At 38.6% G+C, this 18,289-nt stretch overlaps 1 protein-coding gene across 1 annotated transcript; it reads right to left on the reverse strand.

Annotated features, from left to right (window-relative positions):
- Positions 1-3,984: 3,984 nt before the first annotated feature.
- On the reverse strand, positions 3,985-18,216 carry LOC144660362 (cytochrome P450 20A1-like). The gene is made up of 12 exons (XM_078520966.1): positions 18,039-18,216; positions 16,641-16,693; positions 15,629-15,798; positions 14,081-14,226; positions 13,207-13,374; positions 12,888-12,966; positions 12,221-12,342; positions 11,540-11,594; positions 8,398-8,518; positions 7,517-7,628; positions 7,286-7,350; positions 3,985-4,834 (listed from the first exon to the last, which is right to left on the reverse strand). The coding sequence occupies exons 1-12, from the start codon at positions 18,132-18,134 to the stop codon at positions 4,585-4,587; spliced, it is 1,437 nt and encodes a 478-aa protein (XP_078377092.1). The 5' UTR covers positions 18,135-18,216; the 3' UTR covers positions 3,985-4,584.
- Positions 18,217-18,289: the final 73 nt, after the last annotated feature.

The following is an 18,289-nucleotide window of genomic DNA, read 5'->3' on the forward strand; positions in this document are numbered from 1 at the left end:
GTTAAAATAGTGCCCGCCGAAGAAAAATGCCCGGATCGATAGAGCCCGCCCGCGATTTTTTTTGTAAACAAGCGTGCCTGCAGACAAAAAAATAGGTCCGCAATGCGTACGTGTGGGGCTTGATAATTTCAAATTTGATTCTTCTTTTTTGTGAATTCATTTAGTACATTCAATTACCTTAAGGCTGCTATTTATTGCGGCAAATAATCTTTGCGATTTTTTGCAAATCGCCAAATTTAGTAGCCGCAGTAATTTCTACTCGCGAAATTTACCCCGTTTTGCAGTTTAAGCAAGATCAAAAAAGGACGCTTTTTGACGTTTTTTTGTTTTGACAAAGTGTTTTTGTTGAGATTAGTACGTTACTTTTTGTGTTTCCCTACCAAGAATAACTTACCTTATCTTTCCTTAACATAAATAAATTCAAATTCTTGCCCTGTTCCTCACTCTTTTTCATTTTCGAGATTATTTTTCTCAAGCAAAATCTTTGAAAAATCGCAAAATCAAAACACTCGCAAAATACGCAGTTTCCGATATCAGAAAATTTAAGAATCGCAATAAATAGTAGCCTTAAGGTATACATTTAATACCAAAATTATCGTGTATAAAAGAGTGGTCAAATTGTTGGTAACAACTTGAAGTACTATTTCAAAAACGAGTGCGAGTGTTTCATCACGATTTCCAAACACGATAAAACAGATGAAAGTTAATTATGTATTCCGGTGGCCATATCTCGACTGCTATTTATCGTATACACCTCAAATTTGGCCTGTAAAGTCCTTTCATATTGCTCTTTCCAAATCAGGGGTTCAAATGTTGATAAATCGAAAAAAAGTATTTATGACGTCATCACTTTAGGATGGAATATTTATATTTATGGTAGAACGTCCGACAACTGTGCGAGAGGTCCCGAGTTCGAATCCTAGGGGAGACAATTTTTTTCTTTTTTCCTTTTTTTTTTTAACCAGTAGCACTAAAATGGTTTGTTTATTATATCGCTCCGTAGGTATGCATTGCAGAATAATTTACATATATCAGAACATATAGCCATATAGACTGATTCAAGTACAAATGTATTAAATTGTGCTGTTTCATCTGAAAAGCTCTTCCTTTTGTTCCGAACAAGCAGCCACGCACTCGATTTTAGCCAACGCTCTGGTTTCTAGATAGATCCATCGTTAATGAAGCTTATGTGAAACCCGATTTAGTTTTCGAATATTCCTACATGTACGACGCTAGCTCGACAGATACGAAAGAGATCGATCATTACATCGCTTTTGCGGCTCTCAATATTGGCTTGCGTATAAAGCGTAAAAGCTCCTCTTGAATTGATGTGCAACCTGCACAGACTTCCAGCCAAACGAAATGTTGGCTATTATGACTTCGTGAGCTGCTGTAATGACGAGCAACTACAGGAACAGCTGAAATCAAAACAGTACAAAAACAAACCACACGAAACGACACGCCAAAATCCAATATAGCCGATTTCTACTCGACACGCACCACCGACCTCATCCCCAGGCTCTCTCTCATTTTCTTTCCCGTCTCCGGCCTCAGGCTCTTTCGCAGAAGACCACGTGACACAAGCAAACCCACGCACAAATAAATAAATCCCTCAGTCGACGACAATGTGCCGGGCTTTGCCCCCACAAAAACCCAACCAAATTCACTGCATTTAGTGGGTTTCTTGTCTGGTTATGTTTTGTTCGTTAAATTTCGGCTTTCAAGACTTTCATCCAAAAAGGTAAAAAATAACTCAAGATACTCGTTTTTGATTGGGCGCGCAGAAGAAAGTTTAGTGGTGAACAATAAAAACGATAGAGTGTTTGTCGGTCTGATAGTTGCCCCTTGGAAATTTGATGTTCTTAAAACTGGCATATAATATATATGTTTTAAGAACATCAAATTACCGCGGGGCAACTATCAGCCGATAGTTCCTCGACAGAAACACTCTATTGGGGAACCTCTGTTGTTTAGGCAAGTTGACGTTGAGTTGTTTGAAATAATGCCTAAACTACGAATTTTACAGGACAGGGGAGAAGCAGCATTTAATAACAACCGTAAACGGAAAAGATTATGGCTTTTAAATTTCCCGCTCGGCGCCATTTTGGAATTTATGACGTCAGTGCGTTGTCCAATTGTTTCACACAAAAGAACCTCTGCTTTCTAATAATAGCGGCAACGCAGTGACGTCATAAAATTCAAAATGGCGGCGCGCGGGAAATTTAAAAGCACAAAAATTGACAAATCAAAGGCCCAGTATTCTAATGAAAAAAGGAATCCGCGACTTTAAACAACCAAAACGATTTTAGACTGTGGTAAACTTATTATTTTGACCAGAACTGTTTTACAGTCGAGGTTCCGTAGAAAACTCGGACTCGAAGTGTAACTGTTACTAAGCATAACCTAGTGACCGACCATTAGAAAACTAGCAATCTGATTTGGCACCTTCCTACCTTCGATTGCTGCCTTGAGGCTGAAAAATATTAAACGATCGGTTTTATCGACTTTCTTTACAGAACAGCCACCGAAAACAATTGGATTGCTCATTTTCTCAACGAGTCACAGTTTCAAACGAAACGCTAATCATAAGGAAACAAGCAACATAACAAGCTACCATAGCAACGGTATAACTCATAAAAAACCCTTAATTAAAGAAAAACAAACTGTGTGATCTCCGTTTTTTATTCCTGAATAACAATCAGCATTTTAAGATACAACTCGTTGCAAAGTTTTTAAAAAATAGCCTGCAGGGGGGTCAGAGCCACCTTAAATTGTGTAACATTTAAGGTAACTTTCAGCCGCCTTGTTCCTAGCAGCTACCGAGGGACAAGGCTGTCTAAAGGTACGATAGAAAATAGAGGAAAGGCAGCAGGGGCAAGACAATGACTGGAATCAGTGACTTGATCAATGTACCTCCTATGATGCCGCACATACTACTACAAACTGTGATACATTGATTAGAAAAACAAGTGAAAAATGAAACAAGAATTTTTTATCTCAATAACTGATACTAAAACGTGATAGTGTACCCTTTCCCTTAATGATTAAATAAAAATGTGAATTAGATTTTCTACTTTGCTGCATTGTACGTTTTAAACTGTCACATGCGAGACAGTGGAAAAAAATTTCAAATAATGTAATTTAGGTCAATTTTTATTTAACTATCCTATCTACCGCAACACTAAAAATACTTTTCATGTAAAGCGCATTTGACTATTTTTTATGAAATCCTTTCAAATTTTCATGTAAATTTTCCATCATTGTAATTTAGCTTAGTAGTTTCTATCTTTTTAAATTTTTATGTAAATTTTTAGATGCAATGCCCCTCTAAATATCAGCCAACGAGCTAAATGGGCTACCCTGCTCCTTAAACTGATTTTTAAAGTAGGAGAAGAACACAGTGACAACAACACTCATTTTTGGTTCGTAAATCGTCGTCAAAGCGCTCGGGACGTTTCCGATTTTTATTATCCAATCAGAGAATAGCACGAGCCATTCAGGAATACTCCAAAAGTTTCACGCCATCATAGCGTAATCAGTTGCTTAGCAACTTGGATGGAAATCGCGGGCTCAGTGTGGTCTCAGAGACCAGAATTCGTCATGAACTACTACATTTTCATCACTGACTTGTTAGCATCCACCAGCTATTTTTCATTCGACTATTTGTAAAAACTAATCACGTGGTACATTTCTGCTCAACCAATAAAAATCAGCGAAAATTTTAACCGGCTAATTAATGGCAAGTGAGGATTTTAAAATGCCCTCATAGTGAAAGTCCTCAGTTTGTCTCAAAATTTTGTAACCGCTCTGCACTGACTCCTCTTTGAGTTCTTTGATTAACTCAATGTGGATGTACTGCGGATGTGTTTTAAATTAAATTTTATTATTTTTTTTTTTTTTTTTTTTTTTTTTTTTTTTTTTTTTTTTTTTTTTTTTTTTTTTTTTTATTATTATTATTGTTATGTTCCTTACGTAATGTTTGCTTAAAGTCCTTAGCGCCGGGACCAAACCATTTTTTTTTTTTTTTTTTTTTTTTTTTTTTTTTTTTTTTTTTTTTTTATTATTTATTATTATTATTATTATTTTTTTTTTTTTTGGGGGGGGGGAGGGAAAGGAGAGGTAGTATTAAGAATATTATTTAATTATGATTATTGTAGGATAATAACAGTGACAGTACATTTTGGCTTTTAAACTTGTGTATTTTTATATAAAAAAAAGTCGGCTATCTAAGTTAAGCAAAATTGAACATTAGTCAGTAATAGTAAAGCTTGAAACTACATTACATTATCAAGCTTGGTTTTTACATCCAGCAACGGATGTACAAGGTATAATGCGAAACACATACTAACCCTTACCACTCGCTAAGGTTTGATACGAGAGGCACATGCAAAAAGCCGCACGTGCAAACAGCCGCACGTGCAAGCAGTCGAATAATGAAAAATGATTATTGATTCGACAAGCAGTGGGTTGACCAATTAAATTAAATTGGGAAATTAAATCAAAGCTTTTAAATAACGAGTGGCAGAGGCAAAGTCTGTTCTACACATTGTAACTGCTTGCTTTTCCTGTAACTTCTCTTAATATTTATCTCTCTGTCACAGTGACCCAGACCTCCTCCGCTGGTGACGTCACCAGGCCGTGATGAGGTTTCACGTCCTGTCCTTCTACAAGATGAAACTTGAATCGTTTAATGAGAACGGACAGGAATACCAGTCCCTCTGCGATCGAGAATCGCCATCCGGGACATTTCCGTTTCCCTGCAAAGCCAAATGGCTGGTAAGCAAGACTTGGGAGCTGTTTGATGTTCTCTGGGCTGAAGCGATCTGGATCAAACCTGAAACACGGAATTTGAGTCAGTTGTGGTGTGGGAGGCACGGTGGCCTAATGCCCCTGGTTAGTGCGCTGGACTCTGAGTTGAATGACCCGGGTTTGAGCCCTGGTTGGGTTGCTGCATTGTGTTCTTGGCTTGCGCAAGACACTTTACTCCCACAGTGCCTCTCTCCACCCAGGTGTATAAATGGGTCCTGGCGAATTTACTGCTGGGGGGTTAACCCTGCGAAAGAGTTGCATCCCATCCAGGGGGGAGTAGAAACATTCCTAGTCGCTTAATGCTACGAAAACTGGGATAAGCTCCGGCTGTATGAGCCACTTGACTCGGACACAGACTTACCTACCTACCTACCTACCTACTACCTATCTACCTACTTACCTGTGAAGCATTGGTAAATGAGAAGGCTATAAAAAGCATATCTTAATTTTCACCCTAGCATTGGGTATTTACTCGAAACAATCGGTAATAAACACAGGACCAGCCTGATCAAATAATAATCTCTCCGCACTATTAAGGTCATTCCCCTGTGTTGCATTGCACATCCTTACTGCGCAAAATTTTAAGCGTAATTAGTGCGCGCACATCAACAAACTGGTGGCTTTTTTCTCTGTGGCCTAGTCCACGAAAAAAATTAATTGTTGTTTTCTCGTAAACGAGTACGGTAACCTATAACTATTTTCTCATATTTTGGGTGTAGTGATCACATTCTTTTTCCAAAATGAAAACAGATCAATTTCTATATTTCAATGTGGTAGACACAAGGTATTCCTGCTCTTAAATGAGTATGGTGACCCATTTTTATATTTTAAAATTGAAGTCCCCTTAAGGTAATGAACCAGTGGGTAAAGTTTGGTTGAAAATCTTTGTTCAGTTTTATTTTAGGGAAATGACCTAAACGTCACCTCCAGCTCGAGGCATGACCCAAATGGCTCGTTGTGCACAATTTTTTCTCCACTTTTTCTGTGTGGAAATTACACCATGGGGGGCAAATAACTACGTAGCTTATGTAAGGGAGTACCCCTCTTTGCCCTGTCACTTTTATATGGGAAATCCACCATATGAGTATGGTGATCCATTTTTATATTTTAAAATTGAAGTCCCCTTAAAGCTGTTTTCCATTCCGTCTGCGCAGATTCGGGTTTTTTTTTTTTTTTTTTTTTTTTTTTTTTTTATCTTTTTTCTTTGGTGTCTGCTTTTTTGTTTTTTTTTTTTCCCCCTTTTTTTTTTCTTTTTTTTTCTTTTTTTTTTTTTGTTGTTTCGTTGTTTTTTTTTTTTCTCTTTTTTTTTTTTTTTTTTTTTTTTTTTTTTGTTTTTGTTTCTCTCGTTTTTTATGTAGAGATTTGTTTGTTTTTTTTTTTTTTTTTTTTTTTTTTTTTTTTTTGTCGCTCACCTTTACCTTCCCGCCCAGCTTGCACCGTACAGTCTATTATTTCTCTTTAAGGTAATGAACCAGATGCATTTAACCCTCGGACGTACAAGGTTTTTCCCAAATTTTGAAAAAAAGATTTACTCTACAATGCTGAAACTTTCAGTAGCTGTTCATTCATCCTTCGCGGAAATTTTCATATGTCAACCATGTCTCCATGGTATTTGACGTTGCCATGGCAACGTCATAAATACAGGCAGGTCTTGCCAAAAATCGTCATTTTTAACATTTTTCTTGATTTTTTCCAGTTTTTTTAAACAGAAATGCAAAATTTGTTTATTTTTACATTCCCTAAGCATTCTGGCTTGATTTTGCATCAATTTCCGTTATTTTGTGACTTTCTAAGAAAATGTTGAAATCCAAGATAGCGGATCCAAGATGGCGGATCCAAGATGGCGGCTCTTGTGACGTCACGTGACGTCATATGACGTCACAGCCAATTAAAATTATGTTATCTTGTAGAGTAAGCTAAGGGCTTTCTTCTCAATGCAAAATATTTTCGCTATGCCTTAAAGGGGTTACGTCACGGGGATTTAGCAGATTTTTGGTCAAAACTGCTCTGAAATAAGTGGTAGCCAACTTAACCCCTGTAAATCATTATCTTTAAACATCTAAAGGAAGATATAACCATAATTTGCCGCGAGGAATCAAACCATGGCTATAAATATCCATTTTTTGAAGACGCACCGAAATCATTTGAAAAATTAAGCCTTAATTTTTCAAATCGCAATCCATTTCCATCCAAGTCATCCGCAGCCACAGACGCTAGTTTACAGTTTCAGTGTTCTAAAATAGCAATTGTTAATGAAAATGGACCACTATTTTTGGGTTTTTTGTGACACAAGTATAAATTTTGGCTGTTCAAAAATTCTGGTAAAATTCGTGACAAAGCCCCTTTAATATAACGAAAACTCGGGAGGGGCCCCACCCCCCCCCCCCCCCCCCTTGTACGATGGTGGGGGTGTGAGTTTGCTTGTACGTCCGAGGGTTAATCAACACACGATAATTATACTGTATGATGTTATTACCTCCTGGATTCTGGCCACAAATTGGGGTCCTGAAGAACAACTCCAAATGGCAAAATGATTGGTGTCTAAAATGAAACAAAAAACATCAGCTCCTCAGAAGAGAGATTAACTCTCGGAAAACTGTTCGCTTCTCGGAACAGATATTGTTCACAGACAAATATCAGTGCATATTTTCGCGCCAAATAGAGGCTATTACTAATAACTAGGACAGAACGCTGCACATGTACATACCTCTTTAGGAATTACGAATTCATCAACCTGGAGGTCATATTCATGGACTCGTGCACCCCATGGAGCCAACACTGAAGCACGCAAGGTCTCATCTATTACTTGACGAGTGTATCTAAAAGGAAATGGCACATGCTGAGATAAGCCTTAAAACAAAATCAAAGTTTCTTCACTACTGGATGTCAATGGGGATGGAGGGATTGCGCGATGGTATGAGCGCTTGCCTCCCACCAATGTTGCCCGGGTTTGAATCTTGGACTCAGTGTCATATGTGGGTTGAGGTTGTTGTTGGTTATTGTCTTGCTCCGAGGGTTTTTCTCCGGATTCTATGGTTTTCCTACTCGGCATCATATGAGAGCTGAGTTTATTGTTGGTTCTTTTCTCTGGGTTCTCCAGTTTCCCCTACACGGCATAAGATGCGAGGTGAGTTTGTTGTTGGTTCTTGTCTTGCTCCAAAGGTTTTTCTTTGGGTTCTCCACTTTTCCTCTCGTCCACAAAAACCAACACTTCTAAATTCCAATTCAATCAAAAATCCAAGAACCACAGGATTGATACTAAGTTGTAAGACTTTTCCCCTTGTTACACAAAATTAATTTATTTAATTTAATACGTATATTTTGGCACATATTTTGGGACGTCGCTTATTTCTGAGCGGTACTCAGTATGTGTCATGAGGCAGTTCAACAATCAACTTAAATATATCCCTTTCAATTCCTTTACTGTGTGCCAAAATTCAAAATCGAAAAAAAAGACAATCTAAATTTCTATTTGCCAATATTGATTATAAAAACAAACATTATTATGTATGATCACCTAAAAGAACTGTGCAATAGCTCTCATTTGAACAACCACACAAAACAAGAAAGAAAGAACAGTTGACTCACTTGAGTTCAGAGGCTACTTGTGGTTTGATGTCTTCCTCTCCCAGAACTTCTTCCAGTTCTGCGAAAACCTTCTCCTGAATCTCGGGATGTTTTGTCAGGTAGTACAAACACCAAGTCATCACTGAAAGAAATGTTTTTTTATTTTATTTTACTGTACAGTTTGGAAAAAGTGACGCATATTAACTGGGCGGAAAACTTCTGTGTTACTCAAATGACTGCTTTTCTAAATTTTTTACCGTTCTGCACTAAACCATTCTAGCCAAAGCAGCGGTTAAATATTAACTGCAAAGTTAGTATTTCTTCATGCTTCTTGTTACTTTCAGGTTTAGCTGCATTTTCAGAACTTCTTTTGGACGGTTGCAACTTTAGGGGGTGGGCTTGCTGTTTTTGGGAAGCTAAAATGTGTACTGATAAGGTCGATCCATGTGGTAAAATGATATGCTTAGATTGCTACTATAACCAAATTTCAACCCCTTGCAATTTTAGCCCTGGTCTCATGGAGCATTCCATGAAAGATTTAAAATGGCATTTTTAATTTCAAATACAGTAATTTATCTGTATTGGTTCCAGAGATATTTAAGCTCAAGAATTGTTTAAAACATGTAATTTTTTTAAATAATCAAGTAAATAAATAGAGCTATCTTGGTCAATTTGCTGCAGAGACCACTGAAACTGGTAGTCTAAGAGTTCTTTAGGGGACACACACAGGGTGAGACGAAAATAGAAAAGTCAGCTTGCCCTTTGGGCAAGCCATTATCTTATCTTACTAGCCCAACGCTCTGAGAAGCTAGCCCGAAGGTAATTTGCATAATGAATTATATGCAAATTTAAAATTGTTCTTCCTTTGGAGACAATAAATACATAAACATTCAAAAAGAAAAAGAAAATAATCTTACCACAAGAAACAAACACATTACAGTCAACTCTCGCCTTGCGGACACCCCGCTATTGCGGACGCTTGCTATTACGGACAAAATCCAGATCCCCGGCGAATAAGGTTTGACTGGAAATGACTCCCGTTATTACGGACTCTCGCTATTACGGACACTAAACGACGCCCCGAGCGTGTCCGCTTTAACGAGAGGTGACTGTATAGCACACTTTGTAGCTTAATGTAGATCCTTCAGGATCCTTCGTATTTGTAATCCTACATTTCAAGAGACACAATTCATATGCATACATGACGTACCCAATGCCTGCAATGCATTTCGGGGCGTTTTCAAAAACTGTCAGCCATTTGCAAGTTTTAAGAAGTGATGGAGTACTTTACGGCTAAGCAATACCATGGATTGGAACACTATGACTTTTTTTCTTATTTTGAACGTTTTAGAAGAAAAGATCTTCCAATATAATTTTCTGAAAGGACACAATTCCACAGAAAATGGCCGTTACTCATCATAGTCGCCACGTTCAAGTTGGCGACTATAAAACCAGGAGTTTTAGTCGCCAAGGATGCAGTGAGTTACATTTTCGAGCCCCAAATTTTTCTGAAGGTTGTCACAAAAAAAAACAATGTTTCTTGCCCGTGTGTTGCTTGCCCGTCGGGCAACTCGTGATCAGAATACGCTAGCCCGACGGATAATTCTACTAGCCCCGGGCTATCGGACAGCACTTTTGTCGCGCCCTGGTCACACATATGGTTATGATAAATATTTGTTTCCATGATAACACACTCTTTTCCAGTACCCTCCAACCCATATTCAATATTTTAGTGATTTTAAACACAGACAAATTAACCAGGCCAAGAAGTCTACTTAACACATTAATATGCTTGCTAGATCATACAGATGGGGCATCATTGGCAAATATCAAATGGAATGCCAAATGGCCAGACAAGCCTTCAACATCGGGGAGGTCTGGCACCCAGCATGTTGCCATGGTAACAGAATTGTTAAGGTAGTAGAACTGTTCAAAACATGCCAATTTGAAAATAAATGTCTTCAAAGTTAAACATGCTTTGATTGACTTCAATTTAAACAAGGGGAGTTTCAAATCAAGCCAATCAAACCATAGTTACAAATTAAACTCTAGTATAACAAAGGGATTTTAAAACAGTTCATTTTAATGGCTGTTCCCTTTTGTTAAAATCCAGGAAATCGAGGAAATACAGTACATGGTCTCTACTAAATGACTTTTGGATTTGCTAACAACCATAAAAATTTTACTGCTACCTTTGGAGGATCCCTTCTTTCGGGGATACTTACTTTCAGAGCTTAAAAGTAAAATTAAAATACATTAATTTAATTCACTGTTCAGGCACGTCAACTACATGTAGCCAGAAAGCCACTCACCAGTAGAAACATAACAACTAGTGGTAACCACAGGTTAGAAGGTGCGGGCCTTGACGCACTTAGAAAAGGTACTGGTACGAAAGTGCGTAATTTTAGATGGCAGTGTCGATAAATGATTAAATGGACAAAAGACAATTATCCCGAGTAAGCGTCACGCAAGGAATGCATGTTTTTATCGTTTGGGGAGTGTAATCGAGCACGCGGTGTAAATTGAGATGTGATTTTTCTCAGTCGGTAAACTCGCTATGTTGTGCTCGCCTTTTATTAACGTGGCGCGATTAATGATAAATCACGCTTAATTGCCGCGAACCGGCCGCGAACCAGTCAGAGTTGTTTTTTGTCGGATTGACAGTTTAGTGAACTGTAGTCGAGCACGCGGTGTGAATTGAGATGTGATTTTCCTCGGTCGATAAACTCGTTATGTTGTCAGTGTTATAACGAATTTCTCGAGAATAACCGTTGTTGGAATCATTCGCTTTGCCGTGGCTTATGCGTGATACAATCAGAGCAAATTTTCGCAAAAGCAACACCCGTAAAACAAGTCTGCAAATTGTAATGTTTGCAATCTTCCATGTGACAGAAGCCTAGATCTTATGTGACAATCGTTCTTGGAGAACAGATTTTCTCTTCCGGTGTTACGACAAACTGTCGTGATTGACACATTTTTTGCATTCCGATCGTTCTTACTGGAAGAACAAAATTTTCAACTTCCGGTTTGCAGATAGCCTTTATAAACGTGGCGCGCACGCGTAATACGCAATCCGCTGGTCACTGTCAAGATTAGGGTTGCGGGCCTCTCTTGGGCCCGCAATAATATTGTGACTTGCACTGCAAGCAAAATTTTTACTCACTGTTTCCTGTTGTATGGAACCCTCCAACGATGAAGGTTATGACCTGATCACAAGTCTACATACAGGAAAGGAAACAACAAATTATTATTAACTGATAATAAGTATTTATAATTAATGGGTCAATAATCCATGTGTTGATCATGGTTGGCCAACAAGTGAATTGACACATTGTCAAACACGACCTGGGAAAACACTTTGTTGAAATGCATTGTCAAACAGAAGAAAAAAAAATATTATGTTTATAGTGGTCATGCACTTAGCTTCATATCTCAACGAGATAGCTAGTTTACAGGCATGCCACTGAAACAGAGGAAACAAATTTTTCTAAATGAACATAACAAGGTTAAAAATCCCAACTGGCAGGAGGCAGACCAGTTGGCTATATACAAAGCGTGACCGAGGATTTGAACTCGGGACAACCGAGAAACAAATCCAGCTGGTGGCAAGGGCAGGTCTTGAACTGGGGACCTCCAGATTACAATACCAGCGCCCTTAACCACTCAGCCACGCTTGCCTCCTAAAGAATGCAGAAGACATGTAGCAAACACTCCAGCTGTGAGCCTGCACTGCTTGATTAGGAGTCAAACTGATGCTAATTAAAAAGCCACCGCATTAATCAACAGCTGTGATTAAGAGGTTGATAACTCAAGTAAATTTAACACAAGCAAAATGGAATCAAACCTCTTCCTCATCCATGAAATCACAATCTAATATGGAATCAATGATCAGCTTTTCAGCTTTATCGTCATCCTGTCGTCTGCGCTTGATTATTTCTTTGACAAGGTTATGAAAGTCTGCCCTTGCTGTAGAGTTCACATTTTTGCATAACATGTTTACCATATAAAATTCATACGACAGTCATACAAAAATGAGGTAATTTTTTTCACATGTTGTTCTCATCCTTAAATTCTCACAGATCTATATAGCTCTCTACATGATTGTATCTTCAGCCACAAGGTTTAAATTATTTCCTAGCATTGTTATACTGTAATGAGAAAGCCTAAAAACTATTGTAACTCGTTAGGCTTCTCTGCCTTCCGCTTCATAGCTACTTCTCTTATGCATGCTAATGTTATGGATGCATTGCAAACAAATAAAAGCTGCTGAGGTGTAATGAAGTGATGTTTTGGTCCGAGTATGTCTTTTTCATATTTTAATTAACAATAATCTAGTCTGCGAATACAACTACCTCTCATTGCTCTCAGCCCAAGAGGGCAGGGATCATGAATTCAGACATACATGTAGACTCTCCTTTGAGATTCCCCATCCAGCCAGGAGCGATGAGAGGTGGCTTTATTCATAGGCTATTAACAATCCCTTACAAGTACAAACATCATACTGTAGTTACCTTTTTGGAATTTTTTTTCTCTTTCACTATCTTTATCAGGAGGTGGTCCAGTAAGCCTGGCTTCCATCTCTCCCCAACACTGAGGAAAAAATATCAAATTTATCAAAATTAAATCATGAATACCCCCAGTACAAGCAATTACATGCAGCAACCCAATGAATAGAAATTAAGTATATTGGGCATAGAACTTTTGTGTAAATGAAAAAAAAAATGATATTATTATATCATTCGAATTCTAAATATGCAAGAGTAATTTTTTGATAAATTCTGACACATTTTAATAAAATTAAGCTACCCTGTAATATAATGGAAATCTTACCACATCATAAATCGTGGTCAATTTGTCAATTTCTTTCTCGTCCATAAAGATGCGCCCCATTCCTGCAACAGATATGGCTTTAACAGCCATGGCTATCATGTTTTTTGCTAGAGGAATATGTTCTTCAGAACCACACTTGGCAAACTTGTCTGCGGTTTCTTTGGCAATCTGTTGAAAATTTAAGAAAAACTAAAGTTAAGGGAGATTTTTAGTAAAAGCTATTACTGCCACTTGTTAAAGCCTGGTTCTCATTTTTGAGATACGCACAAGCACAAGCACAAGCACATTAGCATCAGCATAGCTTAGCACAAGTAAACACTAGTGTGCACCAAGGTGAAAAACAGTAAGTTCCAGCCCAAGAAAAAGGAACATACGTCCCCTTTTCCCGTGCTTGTGCTTTTTTCGCAAGTGGGAACTGTGACTCCTATCATGCTATGTTTGAACAAATTTTTAAAGCACTGCCCTTGCATAAATCGTCTTATACCCATTGCAAGTGTGAACATTGTTGTGGTTATGCTTGCGCTTATGCCTGTGCTTATCTCTTAAGTGTGAACCAGCCTTAAGAATTTTAATTGAAAAATTAAATGTCACTCACTGGGATACCATTTTGAAATCACATAATGGTGTGTAGAATACATTCACGAGTCTGAGAATCATTTGGTGCCCATTACCAATGTGGTGTCTGAGTACAAGGTTTGTATGTACGACACAGTTGGTATCATTTGTATCAAGTTTTGCATAGTGCAACCAATAGTATACATGAAAACACGACTTGAATTTAGGGAAAGCACAAAGTTATGCCTACACTGTATAATGATTAGTGCTGTTCACTTTATGAAGGCAGTAAAATCATATTAGACTAAGTGTTATTCACCTTGACAAAGTGTTCATAGTAGTCTTTCACAGCATCGTGACTAAAGCTTCTATCCATCATCTGACGTCTTTTTCTTCCCTCAGGACCATTGACATACTGGATACTCTTCTTACCAATAAGAGGCTCAAACAGTTTGAACATTTCCGCTGAAAGGTAAATGACCAGATTTGTAGTAATGTTACCACTAGTGATTATTTTCCCATTATTTTATTTAGCCTGAGTCACGCAATGACCATTGTTAAGAAAATTTGTAAATTTATTAGCGATGCTTAGCTAGATCACACTTCATTACCTTGTGCGCTGTCTGCGTTCAGTTTACTTGCGAAGGAGATTGCAAAGTTTAATGCGTTTCTTTTATATGTTGCAATTTCTAACTATCCAGGAGTACAAAGAGGACAATCGATTGACAGTCTTCAATCGCTGGATTAATGTACACGAAGTCCTGTGTTTGATACCAGTGCAGTGATATCCTTTAATATTATCGGAACTTGCGACTGAGCCTGAGTAAGTTGCAAGTAACATGTACATGATGGGTGAGTGAGTGAGTGAATAAGGAGACAGTAAGCCTTTATAAGAGGGGGAACCCAATGATCCAACCGCCAATGAATCTTAATAAAATACATGCAGTCTAAACTCAGCCGCGACACAGTCGTTAAGTATAACACCTCACTTACCGTAATGATTCGATTTAGCGCCCGGGGCGCTTATTTACTCTTGGCACCTCAAGGGAGGGCGCTTATTCGAGACAGGGCGCTTATTTAATTTTTTGAGAAACAACCAAATGTTCAAAACAAAACTTAAATAAATATTAAACTCATCACCAATAGATGAGTGTGGGGATGGTGCCTGAGACTATGTGGGAGCCGCCAGCAAGCGCGATGGTAACCATGACAACCCTGGGAGCGGCAACCACCAGACACCGTCACACTGAGAGAGGAAACTCAGTGGAAAGCAAAAACTAAATACTTACCAGTATTTACCTATGGGTTAGGGTGGGTGGGAACAAAACGGCGAAAAAGGTGGACTTGCTCAAATGGCAACGCGAGCGAAAATGGCTTGACCTTCACGGGAGAGCTGTAAATTTACTGAAACCCCTGAATAAACCCTGAGGCCGCCCCAACATCAGGGGAGCAGCCGCTGGCCAGCAACTATTGTCTCGAGTTTAACCTTGCCTAAATTTCAGTTAGCCACATTTAAAATAACTAACAATAACAGAAACTGTAACAGTAACAAATTGTTGAAAGTTCAGTTACTTTTTATTGTTCATTTTAGCAGTAAATATATACATGTACGGTACAGTAAATGTTCATGAGTTTATCTATTCGACGTCAATGACTTCAGTAGGGACAGTTATCCACAATAGGGGCGCTTATTAGAATAGGGGCGCTTATAAGAATGGGGGCGCTAATACGAATAAGGGGCGCTTATTGGAATAGGGGCGCTTATTGACAAAAACCTATTTGAAGGGGGGCGCTTATTCGGAAGGGGGCGCTTATTGGAAGGAGGGCACTAAATCGAATCATTACGGTATAATAGTTTTTTACTTACGAGGTCTATCAAACAGAGGTTGTACATCTTTCCAGTGCTCTGGTGCTGCCAAACTGACAACATATTTTTTGCCCCACCAGAATCCTGCTATGGAACCATACTTCTCGTGCAGTAACATCAAATACTCATGGAGACTTCCAGCTTTTCCCACATCACCCAGATTTCCCATCCTGAAAATGACATCACAATCCCTCATAAGGCAAGTAAAAAGAGGCTAACGCAGACAGCAAATAAGTCTTCAGTCGAGCCGAGTGGCCTACTAGGCCGGAGCTTATATGTACCGTATTTATTCGATTAAGCACCCTGGGCGCTTATTAAATTTTTGGATCTTGAGAGTGGGCGCTTATTCGAGGTGGGTGCTTATTCGAGGCTGGGCACTTATTTAATGTTCACGATTTTCAACAAATAGTAAGTTTATTTTCGTAACAAAACAATAAATAATAACAAAACGTGAAGATGTACCAAAGCAGAATTAATTTTTAACTGTTCATCGAAAGTTTCTGTAAAATACTAAGAAAATTCGGTCATGCGGAAGTCTTCTCAGTATTACTTAGCTAAATTTCAATAATCAATACTCCTCTTGAGCACTTCAGTTTTTTATGGGGTGGGGGGTGGGTGCTTATTCGAGGCTGGGCACTTATAAACTTTTCCTACCTTCAGGGTGGGCGCTTATTCAAGGTTGGGCGCTTAATCGAATAAATATGGTATCTCAGTTTCAGTAGCATGAAGTGATTAGGACAATTTCTACTCCCCTAGCTGGAGGGGATGCTAGTCAATTGCAGGGTTACCCCTAGCATTAAATTCACTGGTACCCATTTACACACCTGGGAAGAGAGAGTTAAGTGTTTTGCCCAAGAACACAACACAAAGACCCCGGCCAGGGCTTGAACCCGTATGACATGATACTGCACCCCTCCTCTCCTGAGAAGGCAGGGAGGGCTGAAGAGTCATCTGATAACACATACTGAAACAGACTTAACATACTGGTAACCATAATTCATTAATCACTTACTCTGAATCTGAAGGCTCTTCTCCTGGAATTGATGGGCCTTTTGATACACCCCTCTAGAAAAGATTAGTAAAACTTTCAGGATAAGATTTGTATGAATAAATGCTCAGCTACAGATCTGCAAGGAGTTGAAACTTGTACATCAAGGTTTTTTTAGAAGCTGAGACAAGTAGGTGCAAAGCTCTCCTGGAAAACCATTATCGTTATCATTAGTCCTTATCGCACCATGAGAGCTCCTTTAAATTGCAAATCCACGAATTAACTAAGAAAACAAGGTTGGAGAATGTTCATAACATTAACTGCAGTTTTCAAAGACTTGCAAACTCTGAAATTTAAAACCCAATCAACGATTGCCCTTTTTGCTGCCATCAATCATAATTATAGAGACAGCCAACGAACCTTGAAAAACCAATGAAAACAAACAAAATGGATCGAAATCAACCAATCACAACTGACAAATGTGACCTTTTGACCCAGTTGAAGTGAACTTCTGTTTCCCAAAAGGACAGCTAAGATGATTGACAGAAGCAAAAAGTGCAAACCGTCAGTTGAGGTTTGAATTTCAGAGTGCATATGTCTTTAAAAACCGCAATAATAATGTTGACTCTTTCATTTGTAAAAATTCCGTAACTTTATATATGAAGCACGTATATATTAGAGAACTCTGTGACCAGACCTCACCGTGAAAAATCTTCTAATGAAGTGAGTTACAGTCATGGTTTGCTACTGTAATTTCATTCTTTCTTATTTTTTGTATTGCTATTTTCAGGCTTAACTGCAGAATACCCCGCAAATAGATTCATCTTATTGAATAACAATAGTTCCTATATAGTTTCCTGCCTTGTTCTTCAAAGAGTTCCGACATGGTGAATCTCATTTGCAGGGTATTCTGCAGTTGCTCCATTTTCCATTCATGTAACACCATCAGTATATGGGAATACCGATAAAATTGTTGTTGTTGGGTAAAAGCAGCACTACTGCCGGAGTATTGGGGACAGCAATATTTTGGCGTTTTATTGATACTATAAAAACAAAGAAATCCAAAACCCCTCCTATCTAAGTTTTATGGGACAGATTATCCTCCCTTGCAGTGAAATCTGGGAAAAATTATGTGAATTTTTAACTTCAGGAAGGACTGACCCTCCCTTGCCCAGCGGTCGTGCATCGACACGTCACGAGACATTCATTCATTCGCTGCACCCAAATTAATTGCTAATGTACTGTAGCACAAAATTCGCCAGAAAACACTCTGACAAGTTGAAATGACGAATTTACTGAAGAAGGTAGTCGCTTCTAGGCTAGGAAATGAGCTGAAACATAAAAAAGGGTGAATTTTGGCGTGCGCGACCTCATGGTGCAAAATTGGTAGTTTGCAGACATCACGTGAAGAAGCTTACTTACCCAGTCAAACATGAACAGCAGAACGACTATCAGCCCAAACACCATCACCACCGCAAATACACCCAGATCATTAACAGACAGATGAGAGGGAAACATGTTTTCTGCTCTTGTATCGATCAACACAGCTCCCAGTACGATGTCCACGATCCACGAAGGCACGAAGAAGAGTTCGACGATTTCCTCTAGATCCCAGGCTTTTCGAGCGCTTATTTCGCGTGGAATCTGGGAATGCGGAAGTCCAATGGATCAAG

Source organism: Oculina patagonica, chromosome 7, assembly GCF_052425735.1.
Source record: "Oculina patagonica isolate OP01 chromosome 7, crgOcupat, whole genome shotgun sequence".
Taxonomy (NCBI): Eukaryota; Metazoa; Cnidaria; class Anthozoa; order Scleractinia; family Oculinidae; genus Oculina; species Oculina patagonica.

Excerpts from the sequence above, each read along its gene's own strand:
- LOC144660362 (XM_078520966.1), bottom strand. The coding sequence starts at position 18,134 with ATGTTTCCCTCTCATCTGTCTGTTAATGATCTGGGTGTATTTGCGGTG. Across the intron at positions 15,799-16,640 it reads GAAGAGCCTTCAGATTCAGA|GATGGGAAATCTGGGTGATG; the intron begins GTAAGTGATTAA and ends TGTCATTTTCAG. Across the intron at positions 12,967-13,206 it reads TGACCACGATTTATGATGTG|TGTTGGGGAGAGATGGAAGC; the intron begins GTAAGATTTCCA and ends TTTTTTCCTCAG.